This window comes from Trichechus manatus, unplaced genomic scaffold, assembly GCF_000243295.1.
Source record: "Trichechus manatus latirostris isolate Lorelei unplaced genomic scaffold, TriManLat1.0 scaffold00027, whole genome shotgun sequence".
In the NCBI taxonomy this organism is placed as follows: Eukaryota; Metazoa; Chordata; class Mammalia; order Sirenia; family Trichechidae; genus Trichechus; species Trichechus manatus.
The window spans coordinates 15332382-15348387 of record NW_004443963.1 but is presented as its reverse complement, the minus strand read 5'-3'; the positions used below and the strand labels follow the sequence as shown (position 1 = coordinate 15348387).

At 48.8% G+C, this 16006-nt stretch overlaps 1 protein-coding gene across 1 annotated transcript; it reads left to right on the top strand.

Annotated features, from left to right (window-relative positions):
• The first annotated feature begins 121 nt into the window (after positions 1-121).
• Positions 122-7744, top strand: TST (thiosulfate sulfurtransferase). The gene is made up of 3 exons (XM_004373822.2): positions 122-215; positions 919-1534; positions 7272-7744. The coding sequence occupies exons 2-3, from the start codon at positions 940-942 to the stop codon at positions 7568-7570; spliced, it is 894 nt and encodes a 297-aa protein (XP_004373879.1). The 5' UTR covers positions 122-215; positions 919-939; the 3' UTR covers positions 7571-7744.
• The last annotated feature ends 8262 nt before the right edge of the window (positions 7745-16006 follow it).

Sequence of the window (16006 nt, the reverse complement as noted above, 5' to 3'; positions counted from 1 at the left end):
AGCCCCTCCCGGGCGGAAAAGGCGCTGAGCGTGGAGGGGTGGCCTTGGGGGGAGCGGCCGGGCGACAAGCTGCCCGGAGTGGCGGCGGGTGCCCTCGGTCCCCCCTCCGGCGGCGGCGGGATGGTGTCGGCCGGCAGGGGAGCTGCGGGCTCCGGGTTTGAACAGGCCAACTTCTCCAGCGGGCAGAGCGAGCGCCAGGGCGGTGGCGAGAGCGAGTGAGTGCGGCGGTGGGGGCGGTGGCTAGCTGCGCGGGCCGCCCGGGATTGAGCCACCGGCCGAGCCACCTGTGGCCCGGGGAAGGGTTCCGGTGGCGAGAGCGAGGCGGAGTGCCGCGGTGCCCCGGGAACCCCTGACCCAGCTGGCACAGGTCACCGAACCGGGGCTGGACGCGGGCATTCCGGAGGCTGGTGAGCTCAGGCTCTTGAGAGGCCGCAGGAGGGTCTGCAAAAGGGCGCAGACCGGATGCATGGAGGGCCCCACCGAACCTTCCCTGCTATGCTCCTATGCCCTGTCCTCCCAGGAAAGGAGGTCTTAAACCCACGATGCCATCACTCCCCATCCTGGCCATCTTTTCACTGCTCTTTTCAGGAAGGATCCTGAGGACGAGTATTGCAGCTTCTGGGGGCAGGACTCTCCATCCCACAGCCAGCTCCCCCAGCTGGAGCCCTCGGAAGCTCTTTTCCCACCCCCTTCAGCTGCAGGGCCCAGGCCTGGTGGGAGGGGTGGAGCTGGCCTTCCCTAGGGAACCTGCAGACCTATCCCACTGCATGCCCCGTGTTCCCTGGGTTGCTATAATCACGACACCCTAGGGGAGTGTGGTTGGAAAAACAGGGCCCCAGCTTCTCCTCCCAGGCCCCACCCCACTGCACACAGCCGCCCTCATCCCCATCTCTCTTTCCTGGTTCTCAACCGTGCCAGGTGACACGCAGAGCTGAAAACATGGTTCAGCAGGTGCTCTACCGGGCACTGGTCTCCGCCAAGTGGCTGGCAGAATCGGTCCGGGCTGGCAAGCTGGGGCCTGGCCTTCGGGTGCTGGATGCATCCTGGTACTCACCGGGCACCCGTGATGCTCGCAAGGAGTACCTGGAGCGCCACGTGCCTGGTGCCTCCTTCTTTGATATCGAGGAGTGCCGGGACACGGCTTCGCCCTATGAGATGATGCTGCCTAGTGAGGAACGCTTCGCCGACTATGTGGGGCACCTGGGCATCAGCAACAGCACGCACGTGGTGATATATGATGGTGACCACCTGGGCACCTTCTACGCGCCCAGGGCCTGGTGGATGTTCCGTGTGTTTGGCCACCGAACCGTGTCAGTGCTCAATGGTGGCTTCCGGAACTGGCTGAAGGAGGGCCACCCAGTGACATCCGAGCCCTCACGCCCAGAGCCGGCTGTCTTCAAAGCCACACTGAACCCTTCCTTGCTCAAGACCTACGAGCAGGTGCTGGAGAACCTCAAATCTAAGAGATTCCAGCTGGTGGATTCACGGTCCCAAGGGCGCTACCTGGGTACCGAGCCAGAGCCGGATATAGAAGGTAGGTTGTGCAGGTGGGTAGGTGGTCCCGGGGGAGCACTACCCAATGGAAGGAGCACCATCGATGGGCAGTGAGGATGACTGGGGTGCTCTCCACATGTGGGTCTCAGTCTTTCCATCAGTAAAATGAGAGTGTGGAGCCAAACCAAAGGCTTTTTCAGCTCTGATGCATGAGGACCTACATACTTGCCCCCATAGCCGCATGCCAACAAATGACCCAGGATGTGTGTAGGGTGGCATCGGCAGAGGTAACAGGTGACATGTCCACCCACATTCACTCCCAGGCACCCTAGATTGTACCAAAGGGCGTCACACCCATGAGCCAACACATGTATCGCTGTACAGAGGCCTCCCAAGGGCACACTCAACTTCTCAGGGCACCTCTAGTTCCCCAGAAACTCTTAGAGACTCTAACCAGTGCCCTCCCTTAGCTCCCCCTCTCTCCGTCGTCTAGCTCACCTGGGCCACTGACTGGTGTTTGCAAAGGAGCTAGGGTGATAACTTTCCAAACAACGCAGCCCATCTGCAGAGCTGTAACAGCAGCTCCCATTGCATGCTAAGCCCTGGATGCTCTATTTTCTCATCTGATGAGGCTCAACACCCCCATTTTAGAGGGGAGTTTCCTGAGGTGCCAGGAAACTTAGTTGCTTGCTCAAAAAGTGGCAGAGTCGGATCTGAACTCAGCGCCGCTGCCTGCTTTCAAAGCTTGTGCTTTAAACCGGGATGCAAAACCACCTCTGCCCCATCCCCAAGGGTCAGGAGGCAATCTCCTCCACTAGGCACCCCCAGGCTCTTGACTCCTCGCCTGTGAATGACGGGAGACTGAGAGGGTTCTACACTGCTGGGGGAGAGCACCAGGAGAGGCGAGACTGAACTCTAGAACCTGTGAACCAGAGAGAACCACGAGGCCCTGCCTTTCCTAGGCTCAGGACCTGTCTTCTTGCCATCACTCCTGCTGGGCTCCCTGCAGCCCCTGACTGAACATCTCCCTAAATCTCTCTGGACCTGGGCCTGAGGCTGAAGGGTGGCCCCGCACCACGGAGATGGTCGCTCTTTCCTCACTCAGAGCCCTTCCTTGCGGAAGCTGGCTCCTGTGCAACATCTTGCCTAACTTGTTGAAAAATGTCTCTTCCTTCCTGTGCCTGCTGTGAATGCCATGAAAGATGTTTCATATGTTCTTAGAGCTAGAGGTCCTAAAAGGTCATATCATAGGGCAGAGGGGAGACCGAGGCACGCAGAGGAAGAGGCGGGTCAAGGCCACGCAGCTGGTTAGTGGCAGAGCCAGAAGAGCTAAGGACTTTGCCCTACCTGCAGGGCTTTGCCCTGGTTTCCAGTTTTTGTCCTGCTTGCTCTCTGAAGGCCTGGTGTTAAAGAGTCAGGTTCGTTTGGAACCTTCCAAAAACTTTTGGCCCAGAATGTCTGGAGCCCCCTCCTGGCCTTGGTTCAAGATGTGTTCTCTCCTTGGGACTTAAGCTGCCACTGGAGGGAGGGATGGTGGAGTTGGTGTTCTAGCTACTTCCCAAACCGCCCAGAAGCAAACCAAGAAAAAAGCGAAAGGGAGAATTTGGGATTGACAGGTTCAGTCTCCTCACTCCCATTTTACAGACGAGGAAACTGAGGCTCAGAGAGGGGAAACAGCCTGCTGTGGGCAATGCCTCCTGAAGCCCTGGATTTTAAAGTTCCACCCCCTCTCTGTGGCCCTACTCCCACCTCCTCTAGTTCCCATCTGGGGCACCAGGGTGCATGGAGTCTAATTTGAGCTCAGCCACTCCTCTGTGGTGTGACTGCAATCCAGTTGCTTGTCTCTCGGGCTCTCTCGTTATAAAATGAGAAGAATATTATCAGCCCTACCCACCTTCCCTGGGTATGTGTTTACTGAACTGCAGCAGTGGCTGGAGAGGGAATTTGGCAGTGTGAAGAGCTGCACGGTGTCAGGGTCATCTGGAAAGACAGAGTGGGTGGCACTTCCCTCCCTCAAAGTTCACGGTTCCCAGCTTAGGGTGGGATTGGGGAGCCTCTGGTGGGTTCGGCAATCCGAATGTAATGCACAGGGGCGTGTGAGTGGGTACGGGATTTGGCCTAGACCTTGTATAGGCAACTTCCCCTGGCCTCAATTCTATACCTGCAAATGCCTCTAGTCCTGTTTGCATGGGACACAGGGTGGGAGTCAGACCTGGGTTTACATTCCTGGTTGGTCCCTGGGTGACGCAAACAGTTTGTGGTTGACTGCTAACCTAAAGGTTGGTGGTTCGAACCCACCCAGCAGTGCCATGGAAGAAAGGCCTGGCGATCTTCTATAAATATTATAGCCAAGAAAACCCTGTGGAGCAGTTCTACTCTGTCACACCTGGTGTTGCCATGAGTCAGAATCGATTCGATGGTTTGGTTTTGTGCCACTTTCATGTGGCCTCAAGTCCCTTCACCTCTGAACTGCTCTCAGTGAAGGGAACCCTGCTCGCCTATAGAGCGTGGGGGCGGGGGGCTGGGTACTGGTGGGGAACGAGAGAACAGGTGCAGGAGTTTTTTTGGCCCCATGTCTTTATAAATGTTATTCTGTTTTCCTCCCTCCCTTGAGGGGTGAGAATGAAGAGGGAGGATATTGACCCCTAATGAGCCCTTTTTGCGGAACCCTTTACAGTAGCCTTTGAGGGGAGAAAGCCAGGGTTAGGACTGGTCCTACTTTGCAGGTAGAGAAACCGAAAAGAGACTTCTAGAACGAGGCAGAATGGCCGAGACTTGACCCCAGCTTGGCAGGCTTCAAAGTGGGGTGTTTCCCAAGGCCAGTGCTGTGGGTCGGGTGAACCTGTGCAAACACAGGTGCTGGGGAAAGGTCACAGTCCTGTCTCTCCCCGCACCCCCCTCCCCCCCCCCCCGCCCCACCGGCTCTCCCTCCCAGGCTGGGGGCTGGGCCGGAGAGTGCTGGGCTAGGAGGAAGGCCAGAAAGGGCCAAACAAGTTTTCCTGGCTTTGCAAATCAACATCTGCCAGTGGGCTGAGGGGTATTAACTCACCACCTTGCCTTGATGGGCATCTTCTGACCAAAGCAGGAGCAAAAAGTTCAGACTTTCTGAGCATGAGCAGCAGAGGACCACGAGAGGTCATCTCATCCATTCCCTTTCTCAGCTTCCTTTGCCAGAGAGGCCCAGGGGGGCAGAGAACACAGGCTTGGACGACCTGATTCACCTCACACACGCTTACTGTGTGCCCTGGGGCAGGTTACCTCCTTTCTCTGAGCCTGGGATCCCCATTAGTGTGAGAAGGATAATCTCCCCACTTTGTGAGGACTGAAGGAGATAAAGTTCTTGGAAGAACCTGGTGCCAGGACGCCTGATACTAGCGGTTATGCCTGGTGGGGGAAGGAAAGCCACATGTGAGAGGCCGGACTTGGGAGAGGAGAAGCAAGGAGCCCTGCTTCTTGGCCAGTGTGCCTTTCCCCTAGCTGGGTCTCCCCCAGGCTTCTCTGGTCGAGGCTCATTCCTTCCCGGCTGCACACAGGCCATCAGTTCCTGCTCATTTAAATTCCCCAGAGACCCTGGGCCTTCGCTGGGTGCTCAGCCAGGGCCACTGAGATGAAAAGGAGGCAACCCCGCCTCCTAAGGGGGAACCTCCCAAGGACTGGAAATCCCCCTAACTGTGCTTGCATATTAATTCAAATGTAAATAGAAGAGGTGCTGTTTATATAATCAGAAGAAAACAATGACGCTGTTTCATGGGGGTGGGGAGAGAAACAAAACAGCATTCAAAATTCGACATGCCCCAGCTGATAAAAGCACTTCAATCCATTCCACTGCCTGGAGGCTGAAAACATTTTCACATGGAAACCAGCAGAGGAATACCCCCGAATCCAACAGATGGACTCTTTTGGTAGGGTCAGCGCACATAGGATTAAAGTTTCAGACAAAAAGATGAAACCACAACAGGAAGAAATTGCTATAATTTTAGCAATTGGGACATCTGTTCTAGCGAGGAAACCCTGGTGGCATAGTGGTTAAGTGCTACAGCTGCTAACCAAAAGGTTGGCAGTTTGAATCCACCAGGTGCTCCTTGGAAACTCTATGGGGCAGTTCTACTCTGTCCTATAGGGTCATTATGAGTCAGAATTGACTTGATGGCAGTGGGTTTGGTTTTGGTTCTAGTGAAGGAACTCTTGACTGAGAGAATTTTGGGAGCCTCTTTGACTGTGGCGAGAGGGGACTGGGATGTTAGTGCTGCTAGGTGCTTCTACCGACAGTAGCTAAACTTCCTGACTACCCTGTGACATAGGTGGGGTTATCCCCTCTTTTCACTTATGGGAACTCTGATGATCAGAGGTGCTGAGGCTGCCTGGCTCTGCATTGCCCCACACTGACCCACGCTGCCTCAGCCATACTGGTGAGGCTCTCCCTCCCACTCTCACCTTTTGGGTGGATTCAGTGGGGTGGTGAGGACTTTTGGAGGAAGGTGTTAAAAATAATTAAAACCCAACAAAATTTGAACGTAAGGTTTATTCTGAGCAGTTATTCTATAGAATGTAACCAAAAAAACAAGCCCGTCGCTGTTGAGTTGAGATGCCTGGCAATCTACTTCCCACTGGTCACAACCTTGAAAACCCTGGGGAGTGCAGTTCTACTCTGGAGTCGCCATAAGTAGGAGTCAACTCCATGGGGATTGGTGTTTTGTTTTTTTACACACTTTCTGCAGCAGCCAATGCTTTCCATGTGTTATTTGCACCTTATTATAGCCCTTACACAGGTGAGTATTCTAATTCCCATTTTACCTATGGGGAAAACCCCCATTAACAAAACCCACTGCCATCAAGTCCATTCCGACTCATAGCGACCCTATAAAACAGAATAGAACTCCCTATAGGGTTTCCAAGGCTGTAATCTTTTGTGGAAGCAGACTACCACATATTTCTCCCAAGGAGTGGCTGGTGTGTTTGAACCACCAACCTTTTGGTAAGCAGCTGACTGTTTAACTACTGAGCCACCAGCGCTCCTCCTGATGGGGAAACGGAGGCTCAGAGAGGTGGTGTAACTTGCTTAAGGCCACCCAGCTGGTAAGTGGCAGAGCTGGAACTTGAATTTACCTGGAACAACAGGTCACATGCTCTTTCCACAACCATATGCTTAACTGGGAAACCAGGGGATGTGGTGCAAGCCTGGGTTTGCCTTTAACTCTGCCTGGCCCTAGGTGAACCATTTCATTTCACACAGCCTATAAAATGGAGTGGTGTTGTATTTAATAAATTATGTGGTTATCTGCTCAACATCTATCTTCTTTGTTAGACTGTAATCTCCTAGAAGGCCTGGAATGTGTCTCTCTCACTACTGTGTTCTCTGCAACTGCCACAACACGTAGCATTCTCATTAATCATCTCATTTGCTCCTCTCAACAAGCCTTTGAGATAGGTATGTACCACTGAGCCCATTTTACAGCTGAGAAAACTGAGGTTCGGAGAAATGAAAGTGTTTGCCCAACGTAAACAGCTAATAAATGGTGGAGCTGAGACTCATATCCCTGTCTACCGCAGCATTCCTTCTTCAAGACAGATTTTGGGGGGGTCAGGTGTCTCAAGTCATGAACATCGAATGTAGGCAGGGCTGGGAATATATTGAGCTCCAAACAGGACACAGAAGTTATTTTTTTTTGCAAAGCTCTCTATCCTTAAAGCCATGCTGGTTGCAGCCTGCAGGTGCCACTTGGCACCTATGCTGCCCCTAACACTGTCCTTCCCTGCATCCTCTGCTCCCTCTCCAGGACTTGGCTCAGGCCACATCCGTGGCGCCATCAACATGCCGTTCATGGACTTCCTGACGGAAGAAGGCTTTGAGAAGAGCCCTGAGGAGCTCCGTGCCATGTTTGAGGACAAGAAGGTGGACCTCGCGCAACCCCTCATTGCTACCTGCCGGAAGGGCGTCACTGCCTGCCACATTGCTCTGGCCGCCTACCTCTGCGGCAAGCCTGATGTGGCTGTCTATGATGGCTCCTGGTCTGAGTGGTTCCGCCGGGCCCCCCCGGAGACCCGTGTGTCCCAGCAGAAGGCTGAGAAGGCCTGAGCAGGGCCCCCTCCGCTCACCTGCTGTAACTCTGGTGAGTTTAGTGGTGAGCTTAGTGACCCTGGCATGCCCTGCAGCTGGTCTGTACCTCTCTGGTGAAGGAGATTGACAAGTTTTAAAACTTGCTGTGTAAAACTCTCCTTTTCCCCAATAACACTGGAATAAAACCTACCTTTTCTGAGAAACTATGTTTGTCTGCATCTCCCTGGGTTCCATCCTTGTCCCATACTTCCATCTCCTTTAGGCTTCTTCGACTCCACCAAGGAAAGGAACCCTGCATAGTGACCTCCAACTGCGCCCCATGAGGACACCCACTTTCCTATGTAATTCGGGTAAAGAAAGATGTCTGTTGTCCCATGTCAGGTGGACTCCATGCGCCCCCCTGCCCCCGCCCCCGCCCCCGCCCCGGCCGGAGCATGCTGAAACCTCACTGGTGGGCTAGCTAGGAGGAGGTGTCAGAAGCCTGAGAGAGATGAAAACAGCGTTAGCCAGGGCACTGACCCTTCCTGCCCAATGCCCTAGGGGACTAGAGGACAACTGGCCTTCCAAGTGAGTGTCCAAAGAGGTGTAACATAGGCCTTAGGGCCTCTCAGAAGAGGCAAAAAGTAGGTGGCTGCCTGCCTTGAGTGCCCTTCCCAACTCAGAATAAGCCCCAGTGTGGAACGATGAGGGGAGGGCCTGGGGAAGCAGCTCCAGCCTCCTGGGAGAAAGGTCTTAGTGCTCTGGCACTGTGAATCAGGAAGCTACAGTGGAAGAAAGTAGTCTGGTAGACAGGACCAACATGGCTGAATTTTGAGTTTCCCAGAAACAGACTCTCTTAAAACTCTTTTGAGGTTGTGTGGTCGATTGAATTGTGTCTTCCAAAAATAGGTGCTGCAAATCCTAACCCCTCTACTTGCGGAGGAGCCCTGGTGGTGTGGTGGGTTAAGAGCTTGGCTGCTAACCAAAAGGTTGGTGGTTCAAATCCAGCAGCCACTCCCTGGAAACCCTACAGGGCAGTTCTACTCTGTCCTACCCTGTCCTATAGGGTCACCTTGGAACTGATGATGGGACAGCATTAACAATAACAGCAAATACTTGCTGATGTAATCCCATTTGGGAATAGGGGTTTCTTTGTTATGTTAATAAGGCCATATCAACGTAAAAACCAAAATCAAACCCACTGCCATCCAGTCGATTCCGACTCATAGTAACCCTATAGGACAGAATAAAACTGCCCGATAGTGTTTGCAAGTTTATAAATCTTTACAGAAGCTGACTGCCACATCTTTCTTCCGTGGAGCACTGGTGGGTTCAAACTGCCAACCTTTTGGTTAGCAGCTGAGTGCTTTAACTGCTGTGCCACCAGGGCTTGCTTATATTATGTGTTTTAAAGCCAATCCCCATTTGAGATATAAAAAGTGCAGATGAGGCACAGAGAAGGAAGTACAAACCGAGGGGACGATAAACACCACATGAAGATCGCCAAGGAGCCAAGGAACAGAAGCTAAAAATCAACAAGGACTTTCCCCTATAGTTGACAGAAAGAGAAAGCCTTCCCCTAGAGCTGGCGCCCTGAATTCAGATGTCTAGCTTCCTAAACTGTGAGAAACTAAATTTCTGTTCATTAAAGCCAACGGCTTGTGGTGTTTCTGTTATAGCAGCACTAAGAAACTAAGACAAGCTGCAAGATAAATTTCAGGCCCCACCTACTGGGGATTTCTGGCTCTCTGCTGTCCAGGCTGCCAGAGGTAAGACAGGTCCTGGAAGGCCAGGGACCAAGTCTGTCACTCATATAACCCAGCCGCTAGGTCGGCTGAAGAGACTTCCTTGGTGGCTGGGGATTTGGGTGGTGGGACTGAAGGTTGAGATACCTGGGGTCCTCAGTGGAGCAGGGAAAGGGCAGTCTGGATGACTGACACCTCCCACATCCATACAGTCCTTCTCACATCAGCTTTAGGTCCCTTATGAGAGCCTTGAATAAGCATGGAGAGATGAGCCAGAGAGCCAGCCTCAGGGAATACTGATGACACCACTTCCTCTTCCTTTTCCTCCTCTACCAATCCTAAAGTTCATTCAGTCAACACGTTTCTTGAGCACCTACTGTGAGTCAGGCACTGTTCCAGGTGCTGGGGACACAGCAGTGAACAAAACAATCCACCTCCTGTTAATGTTGAAGTTTACCTGGACCCTGTGATACTGGAAAAGAGCGATGGTTAACAAGATCCGCCCCCCCCCCACCTTGGTGTCTTAGTTACTGTCAGGTGCAGAAAGCAATTTGGCCTTTTGTTCTGAGTTAGTGAGAGCAGACTACACCTGAGGCTAATAAATGGTGGCTGACCAGACCAAAAGGGACTGCCTGGGGGCCGAATGCTGACTAAGCCTCATGAGGCATGACGTAATCTATCATGGCAATGTGGTGAGGCTGATAAAAGTCCTGAGCCCTGTGGCTCAGGTGTAGCTTCCTGGTTGGTAAGAGTGAACTTGCTCTTGGGAGGGTTAGCCTGTCCCCTTGGGACATGGAAGCTCTGCACTGGGGCCCCTCCCAGGTCTTGCCCTATGCATCTTTTTGTTTATATCCTTTTTTGTTATATTAAAGCTGTTATCGCAGGTATGGTGTTTCCTGTGAACTCAGTGAGTCATTCCAGTGAATTACAGGACCCAAATGAGTAGTAGAGGCTGGCTGATCTGAAGTAGAGGGAGCCATGTGGACACTTGCACTTGTAGCTGGTACCCTAAGGGGGTAGAGGAAAACCCCACATTTAGGGCCAGTTGGTCTCAAGTGGAGAGAGTTATGTGGACTCCCAAGCTTGTGGCTGGTACCTGCTGACTTGCCCTGGGTGGCTAGGGATGACAGAAGGTGTCATGGATTGAATTGTGTCCCCCCAAAATATCTGTCACCTTGGCTGGGTCATAATTCCCAGTACTGTATGATTGTGTACCATTTTGTAAATCTAATGTGATTTCCTTATGTGTTGTAAACTGTTTCACTATGATGAGGTTATATGTGATTACCTTATGTGTTGTACACTCTATCACTATGATGAGGTTATACTGATGAAGTTTACAAGATTAGATAGTGTGGAGGTATAAAAGATAGAAAAGAGAGAAGCGAGCAGAGACACATGGGAATCTCATACCACCAAGAAAGCAATGCCAGGAGCAGAGCGCGTCCTATGGACCTGAGGTTCCTGCACTGAGATGCTCCCAGACCAAGGGAAGACTGATACATCACAAGGACCTTCCTCTAGAGCTGACAGAGAGAGAAAGCCTTCTCCTGGAGCTGCTGCCCTGAATTTGGACTTGTAGCCTACTGGACTATGAGAGAATAAACTTCTCTTTGTTAAAGCCAGCCTCTTGTGGTATTTCTGTTAGAGCAGCACTAGATGACCAAGACAGAAGGGTTGCCATGTGCAATTGGAGTCTCAACTGAACAGAGAAGGGAAGGTAAGATTTCCATATGATGCAACTGGCACGTGAGTGGGCTTTGTTATCCGCCAGACAATTTGGCATCAGAAGTGGGTGATCTTAGTCTCGCTGGACAGGTTTGCATAATGGGTATAGTTGGCAGGATTCACTAGAGAATAGAGACTTTACAGTTACCTAATGCTGCTGCAACAGAAATACCACAAGTGGGTGACTTTAAAAAACAGAAATTTACTTTCTCAGAGTTCAGAAGGCTAAAAGTCTGAATCAGGGCTTTGAAAAGTTTCTTTCCAGTTTGACCCCCTGCTGAGACTTTCCATTTCCACCCAGATAGAAGGAATCAGAATCTACATTTTAACAATCCCCCCACCCCCCCCACAATCCTCGTATGTGTCTCTATGTCTGTTCTGCTCCCTTTATAACTCAGAGATGATTAGGTTTAGGGCCCACCCTACTCTGGCATGGCCTCATTAGCAAACAAAACAAAAGAAAACTCCTGTTTCCAAACAGAGTCACATTTGCAGGTACAGGGGTTAGGATTTCAACACATATTTTTGGGGGACACAATTCAATCCATAACACTTGGTGTTCAGGAATACAGCTTTCTATAAATAACCACCCCTTCCATATGACTCAAGTAAGACTCTCAGATGCCTCCTTGTTTTCCCTATGGCAAGGTCAGACACAGATGCTCCAAATTCCCATTCTTTGTTTCATAAGTAAGTAACTGAATTGCTTGTCCCCACTGATTGATCAGAAACCAAGTGTTTGCAAACTGAACTTTGGTTAAGCTTCTCTCCTTCCCCCAAGTCCCTGAACTTTGGCCCAGCTTCACCCCTGTTTAAGGGCCCCTCCTGGAGAATAGGTTGACCTCAGTGTAAAACATTCTGATTTACTGTTCATTGACATCACCCTTTGATCCCACTTCCCCACACCTGGATTTTTTCTAACCTTGTTTATGCTCAGTCTCTATAGAAGAAAATGCCTTTTCCCTAACTCTTTGAGACCCTTGCAGATCTGATGGTCAGAGTGTTCTCCCGATTATAGCAGTGCCTGCCCCTCCACTATTATAGTGGTCTCCTTCCTTTTTCCCCTTTTCTTTCTGAATAAAGCTTTTCCCTATCACAGTCTGGATTTGTTTTTTATTTGGTGGTTAATGGTGCTGTGACTCGAATGGAGGGCTGACTGCCCCTCACACCCCATTGTCTTTACCCAGTTAATCATGCCAGTTTCTCAGACCCTTTGTGTCCTTTCCTGGATGGGGAAATTGGGATCCACAGTGGTGAGTCACAACTCCTAATCCATTGGTCTGTAGAAGCCCAACAGGGGGTTACTTTAAGTCTATTCAGTGGGTCTCTGCCAAGTTCATTTCTGTCTCAGCAGGACTCTTCCTGGATCTTTTCTGTTTCATCAGGACTTGCTCTGGCTCTTTTCTTGTGAGGCCACATGGTCTTTCCTGCCTTCTTGTCCAGGGATTGCACAGAGCTAGCCCTTTAGCATAAGGAACCCCTTTGGTTCTGATGGGGATTGTGCAAGCAGCTTATCTTTTTGTATCTGGCTCCTTTTTCTATTTGATTCTGTTCTTCCCATCCCATGGGTTACTCTCAATCTTCTGGGTGTCCCCTTCCTCCTCCTTTTCTCTTACTGACTTTATGCTCTAACGGTATGGCACTCTTTCTGCCCAGTATCTCAAAACATGGGAACATTTTACTAAAGGTAGTTTAAAACTTTAATACCCTCTTTGAGAACCTTGAGATCTCCCCAACTGGCTCATCTAAGACCTCTCCTTGCCATCACTCTCCCCCTACTTTTTCTTCCTTTTTACCACCATTGACTTTCCCTACAACTCCCTTAAATCCTTTGATCTGTCCCCCTTTAATCCCCTGACCTCCTTCACTCCTTTATCCACCCTGCCAGACCTTTCCCTTTGCATTCCAAACCCTCAACTCCCTACAGTCACCAAAGCTTTAGGACCCTTGCCCCCACTGAGTGGCCCTGAAAAGGGTCAGAGACCCCAAAAATAACCACCTGATACTGAAAAAGTTAATTAGAAACAGGATAGATGCTTTACCCACTCAGAAGGGCTTTGGAGACACCAAGATGGCCATTTGGTTTCTTCTCAGTCCCTCACCCAAAATTTAGTCCAGTGTCCATAAGATTATACATCATGGCAAGGCGATCTTAATGGTCTCTTCCACAAATGTTGATGGGGACATTTCAGCCCTCATATTGAGCAGGTAATATCAACTTCAGGGTTGTATCCTTTCACTATCCTTATTCAATCTGTATGTTGAGCAAATAATCAGAGAAACTGGACTATATGAAGAAGACTATGGCATCAGGATTGGAGGAAGGCTCATCAACAAACTGCAATATGCAGATGATACAACCTTGCTTGCTGAAAGTGAAGAGGACTTGAAGCACTTACCGATGAAGATCAAAGGCTACAGCCTTCAGTATGGATTACACCTCAGCATAAAGGAAACAAAAATCCTCATAACTGGATCAATAAGCAACATCATGATAAATGGAGAAAAGATTGAAGTCAAGGATTTCATTTTACTTGGATCCTCAATCAACACCCACGGAAGCAGCAGTCAAGAAATCAAACGATGTGTTACATTGGGCAGATCTGCTGCAAAAGACCTCTTTAAAGTGTTAAAAAGCAAAGATGTCACTTTAAGGACTAAGGTGTACCTCACCCAAGCCATAGTATGCAAAACCTAGACATGAATAAAGAAGTTCATAGAAGAATTGATGCCTTTGAATTATGGTGTTGGAGAAGAATATTGAATATACCATGAACTTCCAGAAGAACAAACAAATCTGTCTTAGAAGAAGTATAGCCAGAATGCTCCTTAGAAGCAAGGATGGCTAGAGTTATCTCACATACTCTGGACACGTTATCAGGAGGGACTAGGCCCTAGAGGACATCATGCTTGGTAAAGTAGAGGGTCAGCAAAAAAGAGGAAGACCCTCAACGAGATGGACTGACACAGTGGCTGCAACAATGGGCTCAAGCATAACAACAATTGTGAGGATGGCGCAGGACTGGGCACTGTTTCATTCTGTTGTACATAGGGTTGCTGTGAGTCGGACCTATTACTGTAGCCACTGTGTCAATCCATCTCATTGAGGGTCTTCCTCTTTTTCAGTGACCCTCTACTTTACCAAGCATGATGTCCTCCAGGGACTGATCCCTTCTGATAACGTGTCCAAAGTATGTGAGACAGAGTCTCACCATCCTTGCTTCTAAGGAACTTTCTGGCTGTACTTCTTCCAAGACAGACTGGTTTGTTGGAGAGATAAGTAAGTACTTGTTTAAACTGAATAGTCTTAATATTCCCAGAAATTAATGAACATGAATTTGTTCTGACAAAACAGTAGTTTTTTTTTTTTGGTATGTCAGCTTGAAGACAATTTTCAAGATCTTTTTGGTAATTTAAAATCTTGGACTTAGGCTAGATTACATATGCAAGGTATGCAGGATATGTTTGTTAAGAAAAAAGAGAGTAGTTTGTCCTAGTGTGAAATGACTGGTTGTTCCAAAATGAAAAACAGGAAAGTGTAGGACAATACCTAAATGGATATGGAAGTTGTAGAATGTTTTTGGAAAGGAATTTTATTTGTCCTGGTCAAAATTGGCCAAGATTTGATAGAGTTTTAATATCAAATAATATACTGGCGCAAAACTAAAATTCAGTTTTCTCTGTTAACATTTTTTTGATTTACTGGGTTGCTCTCAGTAAACCAAGAAAACTCTGCTGCTGTCAAGTCGATTCTGACCCACAGCGACCCCATAGGACAGAGTAGATCTGCGCCATAGAGTTTCCAAGAAGCACATGGTGAATTCAAATTGCAAACCTTTTGGTTAGCAGCCAAGCTCTTAACCATTATGCCACCAGGGTTTAGTAAGAGGTTGTAAAAGATTATCTTTGCCTTAGGAGTAATCTGCCTAGAAGGCAAAGATCCTGTATTTTACCAAAATAACTTCCCTGCCCTTTGGACTGACTTTATTACCATGCCCTTCATTGTTAGAACCAATCTTCTTACCTTTTTTTTTTTTTTAAATCTGTACACCAGCATTCACTGCAGCACTATTCACAAGAGCAAAAGGTGGAAACAACCCGAGTGTCCATCAACAGATGAATGGATAAACAAAATGTGGCACATACATAAAATGGAATATTATTTAGCCATACAAAAAAATGAAGTTCTGATATATGCTGCCACATGGATGGACCTAAAAACCATTATGCTGTATAAAGTAAGTTAGACACAAAAGGACAAATATTGTATGATCTCACTTACATGAAATATCTAGAATAGACAAATGCATAGAGATAAAAGTTTAGTAGTGGTTCCCAGGGGCTGGGAGTGGTAGGGAGTTATTGCTTAACGGGTACTGAGTTTCTGTTTGGGGTGATGAAAAGCTTTTGGAAATAGTGGTGACGGTTGCACATGTTCTAGGGTAAAAACACCACAAAGTTTAGTAAAGAAAAAGCAAGATATTATTCAGCATATGTTCAAAGAGGCAAAAGTAGGAAACAGACAAGCGTGCTGCCAGAGCTATGTCTGCCCGAATCCAAGGAAATATTATAGAGTCATCAATATATATTAACATTACAAATGGACAAAACCATTGAAAGCTTCACCTCTTCACAGATTGGCTAGAAACTGTTAAGTCACTGTGATTCTACGTTTTGAATCGTTTTTCTTAACAATCATTGGTACAGGTTTCAGTAACAACAGTCAGGAGGGTCTACATTGGTCCAACAAATCTTACTATTCACTAAATGCTGATAGGAAAAGATAAGAGTGGAAAATATGTGGGTCTTTTGTGTTCTGTTATTTTTTTTTCTTTTTGTACTTCAGGTGAAGCCTTACAGAACAAATAGTTTCTCATGAAACAGTAGTACACATATTGTTTTGACATTGGTTAACAACCCCACAACATGTTAACCCTCTAACTTCTCAAACTTTTTTTTTGGTGAAAATACACATAGCCAAAGATACACCATTTCAAAAATT